General features: G+C 41.6%; 1 protein-coding gene across 1 annotated transcript; it reads left to right on the top strand.

The window, feature by feature from the left end:
- The first annotated feature begins 1,136 nt into the window (after nt 1-1,136).
- KCNK18 (potassium two pore domain channel subfamily K member 18) lies at nt 1,137-7,240 on the top strand. The gene is made up of 3 exons (XM_064464481.1): nt 1,137-1,823; nt 2,897-3,043; nt 6,429-7,240. Exons 1-3 carry the CDS (start codon nt 1,601-1,603, stop codon nt 7,238-7,240), a joined length of 1,182 nt encoding a protein of 393 aa, XP_064320551.1. The 5' UTR covers nt 1,137-1,600.
- The last annotated feature ends 13,870 nt before the right edge of the window (nt 7,241-21,110 follow it).

A 21,110-nucleotide genomic window follows, 5' to 3' on the forward strand; every position in this document is an offset into this window, starting at 1 on the left:
TCGTTCCTCTCTGTTAAGCATTAATTTCTTCCTGTGAAGACTTTCTCTCTTATGCCATAGACGTTTAATACCTTTAAAAACCTTTGGAGGGGGACTTAATGAAGACTTCTCTAGAAATCCAAGTAAAGTCTATCAATTTATGTAACAGTGGTACCCACTCTCTACAAAACTCTCCAGGAGAACCCAGCCCCAGAGCACCACACTGCCTACAGCCACTTTGCTCTTCTGACTGCACCTTTGACTTCTCTGTGTCCCTTGCTCCTCTGCTAAGGACACCAAACCTAAGTACATTATCTCTAAGCACACTCTCTCACGAATTTCTGTTGCTTTTTATTAATTATGAACATTAACATCTTTCAACCCTGTGTTTCAAGTCAATGGGAAAAAAAACAGATTGACTGCAATAAGAGGCTCTATAAATCTGTTGTCAAAAAGCAAGACTGAGTCAAGAAGGCAGATAACCAGAAAAGTAGCAAGCACTGAGGCTTATTTTTGTCTTAGCCCTGAAAGATTCTTTTCTATAGTGGGGGTTTCCATATTGATGAGCATATAATAACTTTTGATCCAATTTGCTGGGAGTTTGACCTAGAAGAAATCACTGTAACCATGTAGGATTTCTTTGCAGTATGGACATGATGCTTGTATACAGCTCAGTAGTCTTGGCTGCACAAGGCTATTTCAATTTTTAATGAAAGACTCCTAGAGATGAAATATTTAACATCTTTTTCTGTAGAGTCCAACTTCCCTTACTACCACTACTAACGTTGTAAAGGGCAGTGATACTGCTTATTGCTCTAAGTGTTTTAGAGTGACGAATGAAAAGAAAGGTTTTATTTTTAAAGTTGGGTATAGTTTGCAAAGACCACTAACCTTGAACAGAATCCTGCAGTTCTTGCTTACTAAGGTCAGTGGGAGTTTCAATTAATAGGAAGATTTTAATCAAGTGAAAACTGGGCAAAACCTTATTGACTCTCTTTTGAGAAAAATCCTTTAAAATTCAAAAGAATCCCCCTACAAATATTACTTGGTATATATAGAAAGATTCTTTAAGCCATCTGAAAGACAAAATCATTGTTCTACATCCTGCCCAGAGGCAACAACTATTAGTTCCAAACACTTCTTTTGATTAATTTTAAATTTCCCTGTTAATTTCTGGGAGAAATCTTTAAAGAAATCTACCCCTTACAGTGTGCATTTTCCCTCCTGGGTGTTGGAAATGTTTCTACTGTATCAATGAAAAAATGTAGTTCAGAACAAGAAACTTTAAAAATTAGTTGGCTCCAATGGATACCCACAGAAGTTGGTAATCTGTGTGCATTACAGCACTGGCTGATCAATAGTAATTCAGGGATAGAGTGGTGTATCCTCAACTGAGAAATATTTCAAGGCTTGATTAGTTGTGCTCCTTTTCCATTGGGACTATAGTGCAATCTTCACTTACAAAGACATGTGATCTGAAAGCCTGAGGCAGAACAAGCCTTGTTTTCACAGGAGAAGCTTTTCTAGGATGCAAAAGCTTTTACATCCTCATCCTTGTTTCTAAAAGCTGTGTCTTCTCCACAAAATTAAAAAAAAAATCAAACAAAAAAGCAAGCTTAGGATGGCATCAACATCACAGTCTCTGCGAGGTAAAAAGGCATGTAAAAAAATATTTTGGGCAGTGTTTCCTCATGCCTGCTTCATTCTGTCTCTTGTGATCTATGCTTTTCTCGGGGCTCTCATGTTTTCCCACATAGAAGGTAACCGGAAGGTCAATTTAAGTGAAGGATATAGAAAATTTCTGCAGAATCTGTGGTACATCTCCAGAAATTTATCAGGTATGTACTGGAATTTCAAAATGACTTAACTGTAGAGGGAGTTTCTCAGCTTCTTGCTTTTTGAATGAGATTTTTGTCTTTTGAAGACATTCTTCAAAATACTAAAAGCTGAACCTGCAAACAGGATTTCCCCTCTGCCCAGCTAATGACTGCTGTTGTTTGCTTGTCTTCCTTAGCTGTGATTTTTGACTGCAAGCTTCCCTGGTGCCTGTGTTCCTGCCTGAAAAGTCTTTTCCTGAGGTGCCTGTGTTCTCCCTTTTTCCCAAGTTACCTAAAGCCCTTAAAGAGCAGCTGAGATTCTCATGGTATTTCCCTCTGATTGCTGGGGACTGAATCCTCTGTCTCAGAAAGTCTCCTCCAGCTCCATCTTCCCAGCTTGGAGCTTCCCTACCAGCCCTCTGGCAATGGGATGCTCAGGTGGAGGCAGGTGCAGTGCTGCACCCCAGACCCAGTGGTACTGATGGAGGGGGTAGAGGGGAGGAGAAGGGGTAGAAATCCTCCTGGTTCTCTATCGGGGCTTGTACACAGACTTGAACTTTCACTCAGGTAGCTGTGCTGACATGATGATCTGTTTGGGGCAAGCATCCCTGTAGATAATGTCCTTTCAAGCAGAGCTCAGCCACGGGAGAAGGAACGAGGGGTGCAGGCTCTGGGATTCACAGCAGGACACTGGGCAGTGCCACCTGAGTGGTTCATATCACTTGTGCACTGACAACCCCATGTTTCTAGTGTCTTTGGGTCAAAAGAACACCAAGCTCCTGGGGAGTCCAAAATGAAATAGGACATTCAGGCTGGAAGCTGAAGAGTAAATCTTGCTGCCCTGATTCTTTGTGCTTATTTTTGTGTCATATTTTGACTTTGTTGGAGCACAGCTTGTTTATTCGTCCCTTGTTTATTCACTGGAGCCACTGGACCCACACAATTTTGGGGGGGGAGTGGGCTGGAGGGCAGGTGAATATCTTTATCTTCTGAAAGATTATGAACAAATCCTCAGCTGGAGTAAACTTCACTGGAATAACAGTGCTCCCTGAGTGGTGGTCTGCAAACACTTACCATATGTCTTGTTGTTACCGTGACAGATAACATGACAGAAAATGAGGAGATATTTAAGGAAAAAATCCATGCACTGCTTAACGCGGCTGAACGAGACTGGTTTGTCAATCCAAAAGATATATGGAGTTTCTTTGGGTCTCTCTTTTTCTGTTGCACAGTATTTACAACTGTGGGTAAGTTCAGAGGTAATGTAACCCCCTGCAGAATCAATTGCTATTGTTGCTTTCTCTAATGTATTTCTTCCAGGGAATTAAAAAAATCAACCCTGAAAACCAAACCCTCTTTTTTCTTCTGAGTATTGACGACGAGTATGCAAGGGGTTCTACAAACACAGACTGCAGAGATGCAGCTGAGTCACAGAAGCAAGTGAGAATTTAGTCAATCGTGATGATACATGCTAATTAGCTGCATCATTACATGAATACTGTAATAGATACTCATATATGGTACATACACAAAGCTATTATATTGAAGTAAAAAGAAAGCTCAATTTTTTCAGTCAAACTTATCCTTCTCGTCATTGTATGTTATGCTGGGTAATGTTTTCTTCACTGGAAGAGGTAATTCATTATGCATATATTGTTTTTCAATTGCTCTCCTGTTATTTATGTCTAACCCAGCTTTGTAAATCTATGACTCTGTAATTAACCATGCTGTTGTTGTTCACACTTCTCTGGGTTAAGAGCACATGACAATGTTTAAGTCACACCTCTGAAATCTTTCATTCTGACTTAATATTTCAAAGGAGGACCTAGATCAAACAGAAACCTCTCTTCTGGTTTTGGCTCCCTCTGCATTCCTAAATACAACTTCTCATGCTCATTCCCAAAGCTACTTTAACCCTTTGCTAATCTTTCTCAAATGCTGGCAAGTACAGACACTGACTATCTATATTTGTCAGAATCAAAGCTGGATGGGAAATAGTCCCCCAGCATTGTATCAAATTGCAAAGACATTTCTCTACTGCATTAAGATATAGGATATACTCAAGATCCCAGCATGGGTATGCATCTTAATGCAAAAGAAAAACTGAACCATAAAAAAGAGCTTATCCTGTACAAGGAATAGTGTGAGAGTTAGTATACTCACTTGGAGCATGTAGGAGACCCTGTGTGCTGCCTCAGTCACAGCAGAGGCTTGAACCTCAGACTCTGATATCTTAGGTGACTGTTTAAACTCAGCTTCTTGCAGCCCCTGAGTTTGAAGAGAGTCACCTAGGTAGTCAGAGACATACTGGAGATGCAGACCTGAATCCTCACCCCAGTGAATATTTCCTAGTACAAACACAATAGCTAGGAACCTTTGAAAGAGGACACTTTAACAGAAAGCTTTGACTTCAGCAAACTGATGAAAAACCATGCTGTTGGAAATGTCTTGCCTGGGTATACTTACCCATCTCCATTAATATGGGACTTTACAAATGTCCCCATACACACAGACTCAACATTTACTTCTAAACTGCCATTATTTTTGGCCTTCATAACACTAAGCATTAACACAGCTTCCTCAGGTATTGAGCCAAGTTTTGGGATAATAGGAAACCTAGAATATTTGTGGCCAATGGGTGGCTATTGCCATTGCGGAGGGTTTGTTATTTGCAGTATTAGGAACTGATAAATCACTTCAGATTAGAGTCAACATGGCTACCTTCTTTAATTATGTAGGAGAAGCAAGGCATCCAGTCTGAAGATCAGTGGTCTGAACTGCCACCTCTTCACTGCCCATGGAGGTTGCCTAGTGGCTCAGCTAGGCTATATTTCTGGACAGCTAAATTTAAACTCAAGATAAGTTTTAACCCTTGAAACTGCACTATGTATTTTTAATGCATGGAAACTGAGAAAAAAAAGAAAAGAATTCTGTACAATAACTACAATAATTAATCTTCCCCAACTGCTTCAGCAGTAAGGATTAGTATTCCCAGTTAGCCAGTAGGGAACAGAGTGACAGAGAATAAATAGTTTTTCAGTGCCTCGCAGCAAAGGAGGGACAAGGTTGGAGTCAGATCAAAGGCTATGGCAGCTATTAGTGAAAACAAACATAAATGGACAAAGAAAATGAAGGAAACCATACCTCAGCATGTGAGCTAATGACCTTACAGGCTAAGTACCTGGCCTGGAAGATTATCTAGAAAAGAACTATGTTTTTGAAGGGAGAGAAGAAATGCTTTATGTCTTCTTGGAGGATGAGAAGAAAAATGGTTGTTAAAACTTAATACAATTAATATAATGCTGATGTTTTCTCCCACTGTAATGGAAAAGCACTAACTTAAAATTTAAAATTCCTACTCAATATGTTAGAGGAAGGAAACATAAATACCCAAATTTAATTTAGGGAAAGGGCATATCTTTTGCTACTGTTTTATGTATCATAAAGGCCATGCATCTGATAGTACTTCCCTATTTGTTGTAATTGGTATTTGTAAGCTTTAGTACCCTAGAATAAACATGCATTTCCCTATGTGATATACCTATGCTTCCTCACTTGATCCTTTGTTTTTCTGAATACATTTAAGAGACTCTGAAAACTGTGAAGTCAGTACAAACATAATGTCAACACAACATGTGCCATTACAGCTAGATCTGATGGACTAGGGACAAGTTCAAACTCTGTTACTAGCTTACTCTTCGTCACAAATAGTTTTGGCAAATGAATGGAGTTTGAGGTATGGGTCTCATTGTCCCTGTCTGATCCATAGTGCTGTCTTGGTTTCAAAATTCAGACAATTTTGGTCAGGCACTGGCACAGGCTGCCCAGAGAGGTGGTGGAGTCACCATCCCTGGAGGTATTTAAAAGGCATGTAGATGTGGCACTTCAGGGCATGGTTTAGGAGACATGGTAGTGTTGGGTTGACAGTTGGACTTGATAATCCTAGAGGTCTTTTCCAACCTTAATGATTCTGTTATTCTACAATCATCCAGCTCTGAATCTTCCCAGAGCTCAGGGCGTTTGATCCCCAGAAATCATTCAGTCGTACTGTGAGATGCTGGAGGCTGGCCGGCAGATGATCCCCCAGCTCCTCATGAACAGTCCATTAGCTTTCCCTAGCACCAGCTATTGTGTCTTTAAGCTCAGCCCTCAGCTTGACTTCCCTGCAGAGGGACCCGTGGGCCCCAGACCGCACTTGCTGTCTTGCCTTTTGGATCCTTGTAACCAAGATTCCCAGGTCAGGAAATCTTCATAACAGTCTCCAGCAGGACAGAGGCTGCACACTGGTCTTGGGCTGGCCCACACCTTTCGTTTCTCCTCCCTAAATGGCCTCTTGTCAGGCAGTTAGGTCAAACAGCCAACAAGGTGCAGGTAAGGTAGGAAGAGTTAATTCAACAGAGCTGGCGAACTCCAAACCTCCAAGTGCTTGAAGAGATAGGATGCCTGCATTAATAACCAGCATTTGAGACTCAGAAATTTTAATAGCTTCAAAGCAAAGCCAAAAAGAACAGTATGCTCTGACTAAAAGTTGACTTTTAAAATTGACAGCAATAAAAATCTCAGAGGATGTGAATACCTAATAAATCACAATGTTCTGTCTCCCTTCTCTTCCTCTTTTTGTTTTTGTTCAAGGTTACGGTAATACCTATCCTGTGACACGGATTGGAAAATATCTCTGTATGCTGTATGCTTTATTTGGCATCCCTCTGATGTTCTTGGTCCTGACAGACATGGGAGACATCCTTGCGACTGTCTTATCCAAGTCTTACAATGAATTCAGAAAACTGCAGTCAAGAATTCTAGCCTCTAAACTCTGTTCTGGATCCACATGTAACAAAGGGGATGAACTGAAATCCAGAGAACAGTCTAAAGTAGTCATCAATGAGCCCTTGACTATTATGGAAGTGCTGAAAAGTCAGCCAGGTGTTAAAAGGAAGCCAATCAAATATCGCAATGCTGAAATTTTTGAAATGTTAATTGCCAGAGAGAATGAACAAGCAAAACCAGCAAGAAATAAAAGCATTGAGAGATGGAGTTCATGTCCCGAACTAACCAGGGGAAAGGCAATGTCCAGAGTAATTGAGAATTTTGACAAAATAGGGAAAGAGTTAGAAAAATTAGATGTGCCCATTGTATTAATGGTGCTAGTTATCTTTGTGTACATCTCCTGTGCAGCTGCTATTCTTCCAAACTGGGAAACCAGGTTGGATTTTCAGGAAGCCTTTTATTTCTGCTTTATCACCTTGACAACTATTGGATTTGGAGATACACAACTGGAACATCCCAAGTTTTTCTTGTTTTTTTCCCTCTATATTATTATTGGCATGGAAATTGTCTTCATTGCTTTTAAGCTGGGCCAAGACCGCTTAATTGGTTTGTATAAAAAGGTGATTTCATTTTGTGGGGAGAAAAAGATGCCATCAAAGAAGGTATATCCAAAATAAGAGCAGTCATTTCTCCTTCACGTGTAAGCATTGGCCACTGCAATGAGATGAAACTGTTCCTGTGCGCTTCTGCCATGGGCAGGCAGGAGGCATATTTTATTCTGATTTCCTATGAGAATCTATGTAGAATGGCTGAATACCTAAGGAGATACTTGGTGAAGGCATCGTCAGGGAGTACTTTCCAACAGGGTCCCATCTCCTAAATAATAAAAGAAGATGATGCATGATGAAAAAGCAGAAGGCTCTCCCTGCCAGTGCTGCCTAGCATCTTTTGCAAAGCTCTGACTTTCAGCAGCCTTTCTGTCCTCTCTCCCAGAGCAAGCCAATTTAGCATTTTTTTTTCCAGCACAAGTCCAAGCAAGGCCCAGATCACTGTCTTGTCCTGCCACCTTGTCTGCAGCCAGGGACAGCTTGGTTGCAGCTGTCAGTACTTAGCTGTGACTGCTACTGCAGTATGATTCATCATCAGAGAGTTGGGGAGAAAAAGTATGAACCCAGCTGCTCTTCTGTCATGACTGCATGTACTGCAAACATTGCACTGTTGTGCAGGCCAGGGGAATTTTAAAAAGAAAGGAAGAACACCAAATTTTCACCGCTTTCTCTGTCCCCTGCCCGGAAATTGGTCAGAAAACTGTTCATCTGTTCAGGGCTGAAGCCACTCCTTCTCCATCATGATTTATCATACCTGTACTCAGCCCAGAGTTGATATGCGTCTCGTGGTGTCCAGCTATAGAAGTGCTTCTGACAAGTTCTGCTTTTGAGATGGGCACCTGGGGGAAGGCACGCAGCAAACCTGAGGTGACTACAGCCATGGAATGAAGCTCCTTCTCTTTGTTGTTCAAGAAGCATGATGGTCTGGGGGCACCAACCCCAGAAGTCCTCGCTCCTAATCCAGGTTTTACTCTGCACAGACTGCTTGACTTCTGGGAGTTCTTTGGCCCACTCATAGAAAGAAAAGCCTACCTGTTTCACTGGGATGTGGCGAGGATCCTGTAGTTATATACCTGTGGAGCTGTTTCTTCAAGATTTTGCTTATATTATTCATAATCTGAATTGAGCTATCAATGGTAGATATTTTTTTTCTGTAAAAAAGATACACACTATAAACTATAGACACTGACTTTAATTAACTGCCTCTTAACTTCTAAATTGTATGCATGCCCACTGAACGTGAATGACATCTCTACCTATTAAAGCGTGCTTGATTATGACAGAATGTACATTATTCTCCATAGTAAAATCGCCATTTGATGCTAAAATTTTCAGAATATTTACATGGCAGCTTATCCTGTTACATTCCATGTATATGGTAATGTGTATTCATCCTGTATTAATAATTAGTTGCAATTAAGCACTGATGATATGCAAAATATATAATGAAAGATGACATATAGAAAAGTGCTTTATAAGAATAACAATAAAGGATACAGCTGCTGGAAGGAACTCTGCTTAACTTTTTCATGTTTGCCATGATTTTGGCTTCACATACAAAGTCCCTCTGTTCAGACTACTCTCATATTACTTTATTTTATGTCTTTGGATTAAAATCGGTGTAGAACTTTGGACCCATGCCAGAGTTCTCAGAAATCAATGAAAAGACTGAGATGATTTAATGGGCTTTGGACCAGAGAACTGCACTTTCTGCTCCTCAGGGTTTTTCCCTGTGATACGCCTAATGTTGCCAGCATTAGTAAGAACTGGTCTTTATATCATTTGACTAGCGTCTCTCATACCAGTGAGATCTCATTTATGCAGAGGGACAGATTTCTTATTGACATGGTACCTTGATACCTTCACATTTATTTTACGAACTTAATCAGGGAATTTTGGCTGGACTTGCAGGAAGGATTCTGCACCAAATCATTCTAGTGCCAAATCTGCACCAAATCATCATACCACCAAGGGATGGCAGTAAACAGCTTTCCTTCATATAGAACCCACCAGTTATAGGGGATAAAAGTGTATTTTACAGAGGAGAAAGAACAAATCACATCACCATGACCCTCTTTAAAATGGCAGTGCACCTGCCTCTTGAATACAACGCACAGCTCTTGTCCTTCGCCTCCCAAAGGATATGTAAAATTGGAAAAAGTTTTAGGCCAGGAAAAAGGATGAACAAAGGTAGGGAACAACTTCCATATGAGACATGTAGAGTAGCTCTCTAGTCTGGAAAGAGGCGAGACACTAAAGAAGAGATGTGCAACATTATGAGGGCACTGAGGAGGGAAATAGGGAATGAAGGAATGATTTTTAAATGTCTTTATGAGAGCTAGGGCTGCCAAATGAAACTAGCATGTGGCAGGTTTCAGAAATGAAACAAAAAGAAGAGAAAATGGTACTTCACACAACATATAATTAAGCTGTAGATACTCCTTGGCATGGGAGGATGTGGCGATTAAAAGTTCACATTAGATCAATGGGAGATAGGACAAAATCATGAAGGAAAACTTGAAAAACAACTAAATACAAAGATAGCACTTCTGGCTCAATAATCAGAGTCCCAAATTGGCAGATGAGGAGGAAGCATCTCTACAGGCTTTCCTGTCCTCAGGTTCTTTCTTTGCAACCCGATATCTCTCAGATACAATACTGGTCTGCACAGTCTTGCTCTGACCTGATTTTGGGTGCCTGTAATGCATTGAAACAGATTGTTATATAGCTAACAAAACATTCAGTAAGTCTGATTTCTGAAGAGATACTTGGTTTCACATTTGCGTCCAAGGCAGATAAACCAGCAAAACATATCACAAAAGAAACATGATTCAGGCAACAAAATACAACCAGCCTGCAGCAAATATAACAACTCATTCATCTTGTGTTGTGGACCTAAAGGAAGGTGGAGAGCACCACGTGTGATGACATATGGTGACAAACCCCCAGATGTCAGGGATAAAAATGTATTTCTGTTTTCTCAGGTGCTCTGAAGCATTGCTCCCACACAACCAGGAATATCTGGCCCTAATTTTCTTACTGTCAAAGTTGGAAGACAGTTTCCCAGATGACAGAGAAGTACTTAGCAGCATTGCGGTGACAGTGATAGCAGCGGTTCTGTCTGATCTGAATATAGCTCAGCAAATACAGCAACAGAGTTAATGAAAATGAAACAAAGTAGTTAGTAGTCCTCATTTAGCGAGCCTCGGGCAAAAATGTTTGAGTTGACTGCCCTTAACATGGTCTAAATCCTAGAAGAATTCACAGTCTCTGCCCCCAGAAGTTTTTATTCAACAAAATTGATGTTGAAATCAGCTTTGCTTGCATCAAAGCAGTACAAAATACTGCTTTTCATAGTTTTTTCCATCACGTGCTGCATGAGATGGTGGATTAGCTGTGAAGGGCTTCATGGAAGAACTCTTCTATCAGGAAAGATGTGACTGATGGGGAAAGAGTTGCTTGATGTGTAACCCACAAAGGATATGAGTTATTACAGACCCAGCTGGAGAGCTTTACACATCAAATGCGCTTGGCGCTGAAGGATGCTGGATCAATCACTCCTGATTGGGCCAAGATGGCAGCTGTCACGAGCACTCAGGAGCAGAGGAGGGTATTCCTGGTGTGGGAATTACAGAAGGAGGGATGGAGGATTGAATGGAAGGAGCAGAAAATAATCTTTGGGCAGAAGGGTTAGAGGGAGAAAAGGACAGCAACGGTAGAGGAAGGAACCATTTTCTGTGTAGACAAATATGGTGAAGAGATGGTTGAGAGGTACTGGAAATATGGTGAGGGTTGGTGCTTCTGGCCTGGGGAGGGTTTGTGCAGCCAGCCCACAGTCAGAGACCCCTTTGGAGATCAGCATGATGGTCATGATTGTTGGGCTCCAGCACAGGTCTCACCATCAGCAGCCATAGGGAGGGCAGAAGAATCTGTGCAAGGAAGACTCCTGAGATAAAACAGTATCAGAAAGAGGGTGCAGGGACTGGACTGAAAAACCATTAGTGAAACCATCAGAAATATGCCTCTTATTCTCTGTTTTGTCATTTAAAGAACAGCAACCCATTCAGAAGCATCTTTTACATAAGCAGTATGTCTGAGGACTCAGGAAATTCTTAATGGGATGTAGGACTTGTCATCTGTGAGCCAGTAGTTCAGATGTAGTCCAGATTTTAGTGGGCTCAACATTAACAACATCTGATAGTACTTTGATGGCCTGTATGCTTTTTCAACTCGTTCCAGGTGGAGACGCACCCACATCACAAAAAAACTCTCACATAATGAATGCTAATAGCACGCGTGGTGGCAGGCTCGGCAGAGGCAAAGGCTGAGACTCCAGCTGAGAGGAGTCCCTGCAGTCCCCTTTGCTTCTAGGTTCCCAACATACCTTGTGATCCTAATTTCCAGACCACAGGGTGCATCAAGTGTAGCATGTGTGGTTGTTGCATGCAATATGAGTGTTTTGTGAACCCAGAATGATGGGTCTTATTATTTTCCCAGGGTTTCACAAACTTAACACTTTATGATTATTATTGTTGTTATTATTATAATTATTAGTGGTGGTGGTGTTATTATTAAAAGGCATCTTCACAGGCTGTACTCAGCTGTTCTACTAGGATATATTACATTCTAAGAGCAACTTAAAGTATTTAGTTAGGCTACCTTTCCCTTTATTCCTTATCCACACTGCACATGTGTGGCAGAAAAAAATATTTCTCAAGCCATCCAAAATGATACCCTGCATTACACACGAAGCAAGGATGATTTGCTTGGGATAAATTTCAGTTACCTTTGTTAAAGTACATGGGCACAGATGGTGACAGAAATACTAGGAATTTGCTTAATCACTCATAGCATGTTATAGCTGCATGAAGACAACAGACCTCTCATATATGAGGCCAATATTTTTAGGATAGCAGCCCAAGGTCTAAGTGCAAAGCTTCATGGACAATGAAGTCCGTGAATGCATTGCTTGTACGTGCCAATAGCTGGTTGTCTGCACATGGTACTCATTAGGGAGTTTCAGGAAGTGCTTGGACGAATGTTAGTTGGTTTGTGTGCTCATGGTTTTGCATGTGAATCTAAGCTTTTTTTTGCTTAGAGTTAAAAATTCAGTCTCTTAGTGAAAAAATCTAGTTCCTTTGAGGTTAGGTCAGACTTTTTCAAGCTGATGAAGCTCTCAGTGTCTGGGCAAAGCCAGAATCCTCCTGACACTTGTGCATAAAACTATGTCTGTGAATTTTCAGGATGTACCAAAGTCCAGAGGAAATGGAAGAAAACGGGCAACAAGGGAAGGGAAAGCAAAGCAAGAAGAAAAGAGTGGAGAGAATTGACAGTGAAAAATGAATTGCTGTGTTAAGCATCTACTGATGAGAAATCAGGGTAACGATGTTGACTCATTACATTATCTGCTTCCACAAAGTCCTGTGTGAACAGCAAAACTGAGAGAGAAGACACCACAAAATTAGCATATAAAATTGCCAATGTAGTTGATCTGCTGGAAGAGAGTTATTTGATCTGCTGTGCAATGCAGACTGTCATCATGCTCTCACATCAGTGCCCTGCAGGAAAAGGCCACCCGTTTGCTGTCTTTTGTCACATGTGACAAAAGATTTGAGAAGCAGTGCAGGAGTTGGAAACTGGGGCTCTGACTGTTGGTGTAAGACACTCACGGTCTACAATTCCCCCACTTTTTACTTGTGGCAAGTAATAGAAGCTGTTGCTGTTAAAGGAATTGGGGAGTTTGGGGTATTCAGTATATGTATGAAGACTTCTGCACCAGCTTGATATTAACTTGGGGTAAGGCTGTTTTCATCTCACACAACCATCCCAAACCTCAGGAGAGCATCGATTTCTTAGATTTCACTGATGTTTAATGGATAGTTTTCCAAGTACACTTGCCAACCAGAAGCACAGGGCTGCTGTGCTTCTTTGGCAATAGAGCTGGCTGATGCCTCGATGAAAACTTCTGATGACACTTAAAGGAAGTTTGAAGAAAATAAAAGTGTTGAATTTTTGTTCGGAAAATATCATAGCAACCTTTTCACAAAATGTTTTCAAAACAAATCTGAATTTGTAGGAGGGCTTTTTTTGGGTTGAACTGCAAAATGTCGATAGCCAAAAGAGGACATTTTAAAAGGTTTTAGCAATTTTATCTTTGATATCTCCCTGAGATGAGCCATTTGTGTAAGAAGAGAAGGAGCTGGAAGAATAAAGCTCTTTGTGATTCCCCTGTGCTGTCTCTATAGCTCCAGCTTCTCACACAAAGACGGTGACATGTCAGGTCACTCTGCTGATGAAGAGGTCTGGCTTTCTCCAGGGTTGATTCCAAGCTTTTCCATACACCTCAGGAGAAGAGCAAACTCTGGTATGATCTACTTCAGACAAAGCAATACGTGGTATTCTTGTTAAAAGATGTCTCCCAAACAGTTTAAATACTCTTATGTTAAGACTGCTTTGTAGTTACTGAGAATGGAAAAAAGAAGCAAATGAAGGCTCATGAACTTCCCCTGGAGTTGAAGAACAGGACATGATTTGCTGTACTAAGAAGTCTGATTTACTGTCTGGGTCTGTAAATAAAAAGTGCGTGCTTGGGCTAACATTTGACAGCCAGCAGCATTTCTTTTCTATCTGCTCCGCAAGAAGAGTTACGCTGCCAAATGATTTTTACAGCAATTTGCTATGCCGATGAAACAAATACATTTTGTGCTCAAAGAGATTAAGGACTGGCATGTGTACAGGTTTTACTTTATAAAAAAGCCACTTCTAGATGCAACCTAAGAAGCAGAAGGCTGAATTCTGATCTTCTTGAAATCCATGGCAAAGCTCACAGTGCCTTGAGCGAAATCAGGTTTGGGAACAAGTGACAAGTAGAATATATTTTGCCATTAATCCCTTTGATCCTGGTTTTAGAGGAGCCATTTCATGCCTAAACTGCCATCTCATAGAAAGTTTTTTTTTTCTACACAAAACCTGGTTGAATTCCTGATGGTTGTTGCTTGTCTTCTTCTCATGAAAGGGCTGGCTATTTTTCTTCACTGTCAGCAGTGACCTGCAATGAGGACATGGTCACAGACCCAGGAGACAGAGAAAAATCTCAACGGAATAAAACCAAGTTCTTCTTGGTCAAAAATAGTCAAACATTAAGAAGTGTCTTATACCCATATCAAGCACTCCTGTGGTTATTATTTTTTTCCTGTGGCCGTGTTTTGTCATTGTTTTTGGGCCGAGGTCCCCATCTCAGTTCCCGTCAATGGCCTGGCGTGCCCTTGGATCCTCAGGCAGAACCCAAGATGTGTGACATGCTCCCTGGGACACTGAGGGTCACCCCATGATGGGCTGGAGATTCACTTCTTCCTTGGAGAAGCATGGAGATTTACTCTGTTGGCCTTATTTTCCATTAAAAGAGAATAGGGAAACAGAAGCCCAGATATTAAGAACGCTACTAACACAGCAACTAAGGAAGTAATTTAACTCAGTCTCCAGGCAATTTTAAAATAGATTTTAAGGACGATGTTCAAATAAACACTTTGACCAACCCTTGAGCTTAATCGAAGCCTAGTGTTTTTAAAATCAGACTTTTTTTTTTTTTTTTCATTTATAAGCTTTTACTGATGGGAACAGGAAAACGTATTAGAAACCTTTTTCAGTATTTTTACTATTTGGAAAATGGTGTCATAAAAAACCATTAGGGAGCCTGTTCCTGTAAAATTCTCCAGCCTACCACTTCAGACAGAAAGATTTGAAGTGGCTGATTTTGGTAAAAGTTTCTTCAATCTAAAAAATGTCACCTGCTTTTCAGTCTGAATAACACAACTGAGGAGCTATACAGCCTTTCAGAATAGCTAAGTTACAAATAAGGGGGACAAAAGATTTGGATCCTGATTCTGATTTAACTTTCAGCAGATTCAGAAGGAAGCAGCTCGGTCAAAGTCAGCAAAATCATTACATTATAAACCCAGCATGGGATTAGGGTCAGACTCCTTGAATTCTGTTAATAATTATTATTACTGGTGTTTATTATTTTTATTATGGCAGTTCCTTGGAGCATCTTAGATAAGAACCTTAAGTAACCATCCTTTCTCTAAGAGTTTCTAGCTGCATGCCTGCCACAGCATGCATCTCTCTCTATAACTAAAGCAGACCTTATCACTTCCTGCCTGTGCTGGCTAAGCAAGAAAGAAAAAATCTTTATGGCAAGTGCACAAATATGTGTCACTGGGTGATTGAGTAGATCTGTGAAGCAGCTGCGGTGTATTTCAAAAAGGAAGAAACCTAGTGAAATAGGAGCCATGAACGCAGAAGCCTCATGCAACACAATGAAAATTCATGGCAAGGAAAGCATGTGCATTGCCCGGTTGTCCTGTTCCAGCTGTGTCACTTCTATCAGCTCTGTATCACTCTATCAGCTGTGGTCCAGCTCATGGGCACTTGACCCAACCAACTGATCAGTCAATGCCTGACCAATGCATTAGTTTTGGGTGTTAGTATTTAAAAATACCTATTGTGATCTCTGCATAAGCCTCTTGGATGTCTCCTCTGAATATTGGGAAAAGCATGACTTTGTCAGTCTTCAACTGTTAATTTAGCATTCAGCAATGATCTGGGTAGCTCTCGTTCAAAGAGTTTGCAGCTGCCTGGAAAGCTGGAATAGTGGAGTAATCCAACAGACCACAAATTTGACAAGCATGAAGTCAGGAAAGGGAAATGTGATAAACTTGCAAAATTGGAAATCATTGAGCACATTTTATGAAACTGGACTAGAAGGCATGTACGTAAGAGAAGTGCTTATATAGAAGTGTTTACGGTCATATTAATAGATTATCAAGATTCTGTGATTTGTAGTAAGGGAATCCGTATTCATAAGTCCATGAGCTTCACTTGTTCACAGAAGAGCATTGCCTTTGAACCAAGCTGGAACAAGTGCAGAAAAGAGATCAGTCAGGAGAGGAACCACACCTGAATGTTTGTTGTTTGGTGAGAAGAGACTGAGAGAGACTGATAGATATCTTCTCAGGGGAGAAGATATGTTTCAATTCAGAGCCTGCCTGGCTTGCTCTCTGATACATATGTCAAAACTGAACAGGAATATGCTAAACTGGGAGAGACCTTCATAGCAAGTCCCAGAGCCTTTTAAACCAAATAGGCTCCTTACCACCTCCTACTTGTGCAAGGTAAAGAGAAGCCAAAATGCAACAGAAGATCAAAGCAGAGAAGCTGGTCACAGCCTCCATCTCTCTGGGTCCTGAGAGCACTAACAGGCCATAATGTCCCTTCCCAGCCCCCCCAGGGCTCCCCCCTTCCTGCCCAGCATCAGCCCAGGGCCATCAGTCCCTGCTCCAGCTATGGCATAGGATGCTGGTCTCCAGCTCCCCACAACCCTGATCTGCCTGACCATGGACCTGCTGAGCTGGGCTGAGCCGGGCTGGCCTCTAGTGCTCATGATCTCAGCAATTCCTGTGTCTACATATTAAGCATAAATTCTACACTCCTGTAGCGTTTTGGTCACTAGAATAATGGGAGTGTCTTCTAAGTATTTATCAGCACACTGTCCTCATGGATGGAGGAACTCCTGTCTTTGTTTCATGGAGAGAAAACAGGAGTGGAGAGATGAAATGACCTTGCTTAAGGTTTGAACATAAACATGGTGGGTGGTCACGTGGGCTTTTTCATCCTGATGTTCTCCTTGTGAGAGGAGGACCCTGCATGAGTAAAAACCTCACATGTGTATCTGCTTCTGGAGCTGGGGTCTTTGATTACAGGAGGATGCTGCTTGCCTTACAGGTGAATTGCTTCCACGCCTTGCCACCAGGTTCATCTTCATGTACTCTCTGACTCCGCCTGCTTCTGGGCACACAGAGTTTAACTGCTCTTCCCATGGCAATAAAAGCTGATCTGTTCATCCGTTAGCAAGCATACAATCTGTTGCCTCTGTTAGGTGTAGGGCAATCTTCAGAAGGACAGTCAAAACAAATAGGTTATGGCAAAAGAGTAAGTGCTTCAATTCCTGGAAAGGCATTCCAAGTCATTGTGTACTTATGCTCTGACATGACTCAAAGGCTATTCTGAGTGAAGGATATCATTCACAAAGAATTCAGTCCAGGTGGTTTAGCAGGTCATGTGCTTGGCTTGTAAAATAAAAGGAGTCATAAACATTAATAAGTATCTTGAGTCCTTACCTAACAACACTGCTAGGAACGATTTTTCTGACTTCAGCTTTTCTTTTTGTTCTGGAGCCAGAGGCCTTTTGTGGAGACAATCAGCTAGGTAGGGCAGCTAGGGAAGCTAGGTAGGTCTCTTTGGGGTAACAGGGACCCCGACACACTGACAGCATTCTTGTGTTTGCTGGCAGCACTTCCAGTTTGATAGCTGGTTGTTTGGAACTCATCTACATGTGGTCATCATCAAGATGCAAATCTCAGCTATTACATCTGCACCCCTGAAAAGTTTTACATTTCTAGTTGTCCTGAGGGTCATAAATTTTTTCCTAATAGGCAAAGCTCTACTTTCTATGTGTACCGTACTGTCTTGATGAATTAAACATTTGTATTTGAGGAATTTTATAAACATCTATTAAAAATAACCTGGAACTTCACAGCCAAGTGCCTCTCTCAATGCTTCCTGGATGCTTTACACCCTCTGACATAATTCAGATGGATCTCCGTGGTGAGAGGACAAGGTGCTGCTTGCATAGCTCAGGTAAACTCCCAAACTCAGAGGGACTGACATAAATTACAAAACTCTTACTTCCTTCAAAAGAAAAACAAAGACCTTAAATGTCTCCCTGAATAATGAAGCTCCTGCCATTTTAGTTGTACTGCTAAAGCCCTGGGAGATGCCTCAGTGCATTTCAAAGATGACACCCTCATTCAAGCCAAGGGAAGTATTGACTCTTTAAGGCCTGTGGAGTCAAGGCCTTTAATTGCCCTCTTCTCTGTAATTGTGTGTGCAGAAGATTCCTAGTGATTCCCAGCTGTGAGCGCTTCCCACACCTGCCTCAGTGTCCACTGATATGTAAAGTGATTCATTGGAAAATAATACACAACAATAATACTCTATATTTCATACAGTATAGAAATAATGCTCTGTATTTCATGAGTATATTCTAAACCTCCCTCAAAGCTAAGCAGTTATAATTATTTTATGAAGTGGGGTGAGGAGGGGTGTGGAGGAGTGAAGAGGCACACCTGCAGTCACATTCTGGGCTCCCAGTCCTTCACCAGAGACACTTCTTATGAAATTTATGGTTTAGCCCCACTCAGTGCTGTACTCAGGGTCTCTTAGTTACCATTTCTTCTCCCTACCCTATGCAAGATTGGAGGAAAGGAAGGAGGGGAATGAGAGGTCATCTTTTGTTGAGTTGACGTAAGAGTAATCTGGAAACACACAGGCTGCTGTGAATTAAGCTCCTCTCCTGAGATGGGGGCAATGCTCCAAGCCTTCACCTCTGTCTTCAAAAGAGGGGAACTACCACCTGAGTCTGGGTGTCACAGAGCTACTCACCCTCAGCAGACTAGCTCTGCTCCAGTGCTGGCAGCTTGCTCTCTGCCTTGTCTGGGGAACAGGTATGAATCCAAGGGAAGGTGAGAGGAGAAACAGGGCAGAACTGTCCATACTAAAGTTTGCTTTTGCACTTTGGGTCAGAGACCAAGTTATCTCCAGCTGCTGAAGACTGATTTTAATATTTTGGCTTTGGCATCTCTCAGGGCTTGTGCCCCTCTCAAATCTACATCTTCACTGCTTCTCTTTGATAGCACTGGCATGAGCAAGGTATGAAGCAAGTACAGATGTCAGTAAATACAGAAATTTTCACACTGTGACAGCACATTTGGGATGGGCAGATACCCCAGATTTGTGCTAGTCACTTGCTTTTTATGGGATGTTACAAGGCAAGATGTGCTGACACAAGGTAGCACTGGTTAGTGTAATGCTCCCAACACAGCAGCAGAGCTGAGAATTTCTAAATACCTTGAGGAATCCATGGGAAAGAGCTTAGCCAGCCAGAACATCTCTCCTAACAGTCAGATTTTCAGACAGCTTCATGGTGGGGGTTAAACACTGAAGGGATGCATGAAGTGCTTCTTCCTACCACACAAAAAGTTGTCTCATTGGCATAGGGCTGGTCCAGACTACACCAGTGGTCTTGCTGGTGCCAGGACCTGCTGAATATTGCTGTATTGCTATGCTTTGCCGCATGCTGCTGCGGGTCATGCTCTCCTTACCTGAATACAGTTGAAGATTTAGACCTCAGCCGATGAAGATTGCAGAAATAAGAGTGAAAGGCTCGGAGGTATTTACTTCTGGGAATATTTAGAAAAACCTAAATTATTCAATCCCAACACAAGCCATCCTGGTTTTGGGTTATATTTTTCAGTATTATGGTTGCCACCTAAAAATAATAGAAATGTATTTATGGAAAATTATATTTTTCTTTAACATTTCTTCCTAGAAACATCCCTTTCTTTCCATTCTTCACTCAGTAAGAGAGATGGGATACTCCCTCTGTAGCATCCTTTTCACAGCTCTACTTCTCACTGGAGGAAAGTAACGCTGTTCTTAAGCAACTGCAAAATTAATAGTGTGTGATAACAATGATGGTCTGACCTCCATAATCTCAGCCTTTGGAACTGAAGTTGGAATGATGTCTTTTTTGGTATTATTGGGGAAGGACCTTCCTTCTCATTTTCTTTCTTATGGATTCTGCTTTTTGTGCTTTTAATGGTGGTACTATGAAATAAAAATTGGAGAAAAAAGGAATTTATTATTTTAAAAATCTCATTATATTAGTGTAGGTACGGGTTGATTATTATTATTGTTGTTATTATTGTTATTATTATTATTAATAATAATAATAATTTCCTATGTTCACGTAGAGTTACCTGTAATTGCTAATGCCTTGTCTCTGTTTTTATTATTCAGGCTTGCTGGTCATTTGGGCTGGGACTAGCAGATCCCTTTAGCTCAGTTACCTTAAGCCACTAGATGGTGCAACTAGACCTCGTTCCTCCGGGCGGCCAGCTACCGCCAGATGGCACGGCTGAGAGCCGGGCGAGCCGCGGGGAGGCGGCTCCAGTCAGTCTTTCCATTTATTCTAATACTGACAGCCATTTGACACCAACTCAGGGTCTGGCCCTGCACTGCTAGTGTTCACCTGCTTTGGTAACCAGAGAATGACTTAGAAAATTTTATGCTATATTAGGAACACGTTTCTTTGCATAGGAATAGTGACGTTATCATGGGGACATTAGAGGGATAAGCAGATAAATAAAGGTTAGGAAGGAAAGAATAACAAAATACTTAAACTTTACATAGAAAAGTCCATCTGTTAGTAGTTTTAAAGCAAGGAGAGACCACAAAGATCATTTAGTGTGATGCCCTACATTTACCTACACAGAGAGAGCATAGATTTTAGGATGCTCCTCAATCAACACTTATTTTAACCTTTCTTTTAGACGAAAACATAGAGGATGTATTGAAACATCTCAGATTTCTTAACTATGGCCATATGAATGGGTAAACTGAGGCACAGAAGTCTTAAAGCCATGCAGCAGCTCAGGGCTGGAGCCAGAAACAGCAGTTGGATCTGCTGACTCTGCAGCGGTGCTGTACCCTCCGCCTCGCTCCAATTCCTCTTCTATTCCTCAGGAGGTGAAAAACAGTTTCCTCCAGTGGAATCTGGCAATTACTGCCCAAAGCAGGGACAGAGGAGGTGACAAAGTGCCAGTTCCTAAGCCAGACCCCCCCAAACCCATATGGGAGGCAGCCAGTGAAAAATGAGGTCTTTGCAACTCTTGGTCATGTACGAGGGAGGCCAAGAGGGGTACAACTACTGCCCACGTAGCTGTGCGTGTCGCGAGGGAGAACCACTGGCTGACGGCAGGAGAATATGACCTAGAACTGGGCACTTCCTGCTCTGTTTTCTATTTTACATCACTGTGGCTGA

Source organism: Phalacrocorax carbo, chromosome 12 (genome assembly GCF_963921805.1).
Source record: "Phalacrocorax carbo chromosome 12, bPhaCar2.1, whole genome shotgun sequence".
NCBI classification, from domain to species: Eukaryota; Metazoa; Chordata; class Aves; order Suliformes; family Phalacrocoracidae; genus Phalacrocorax; species Phalacrocorax carbo.

What these genes read in the sequence shown, in the direction of transcription:
- KCNK18 (XM_064464481.1), top strand. Translation starts at nt 1,601, where the DNA reads ATGGCATCAACATCACAGTCTCTGCGAGGTAAAAAGGCATGTAAAAAA. An exon ending in CAGAAATTTATCAGGTATGT is followed by an intron (nt 1,824 to 2,896) that starts ACTGGAATTTCA and finishes TTACCGTGACAG; the next exon opens with ATAACATGACAGAAAATGAG. An exon ending in CACAGTATTTACAACTGTGG is followed by an intron (nt 3,044 to 6,428) that starts GTAAGTTCAGAG and finishes TTTTTGTTCAAG; the next exon opens with GTTACGGTAATACCTATCCT.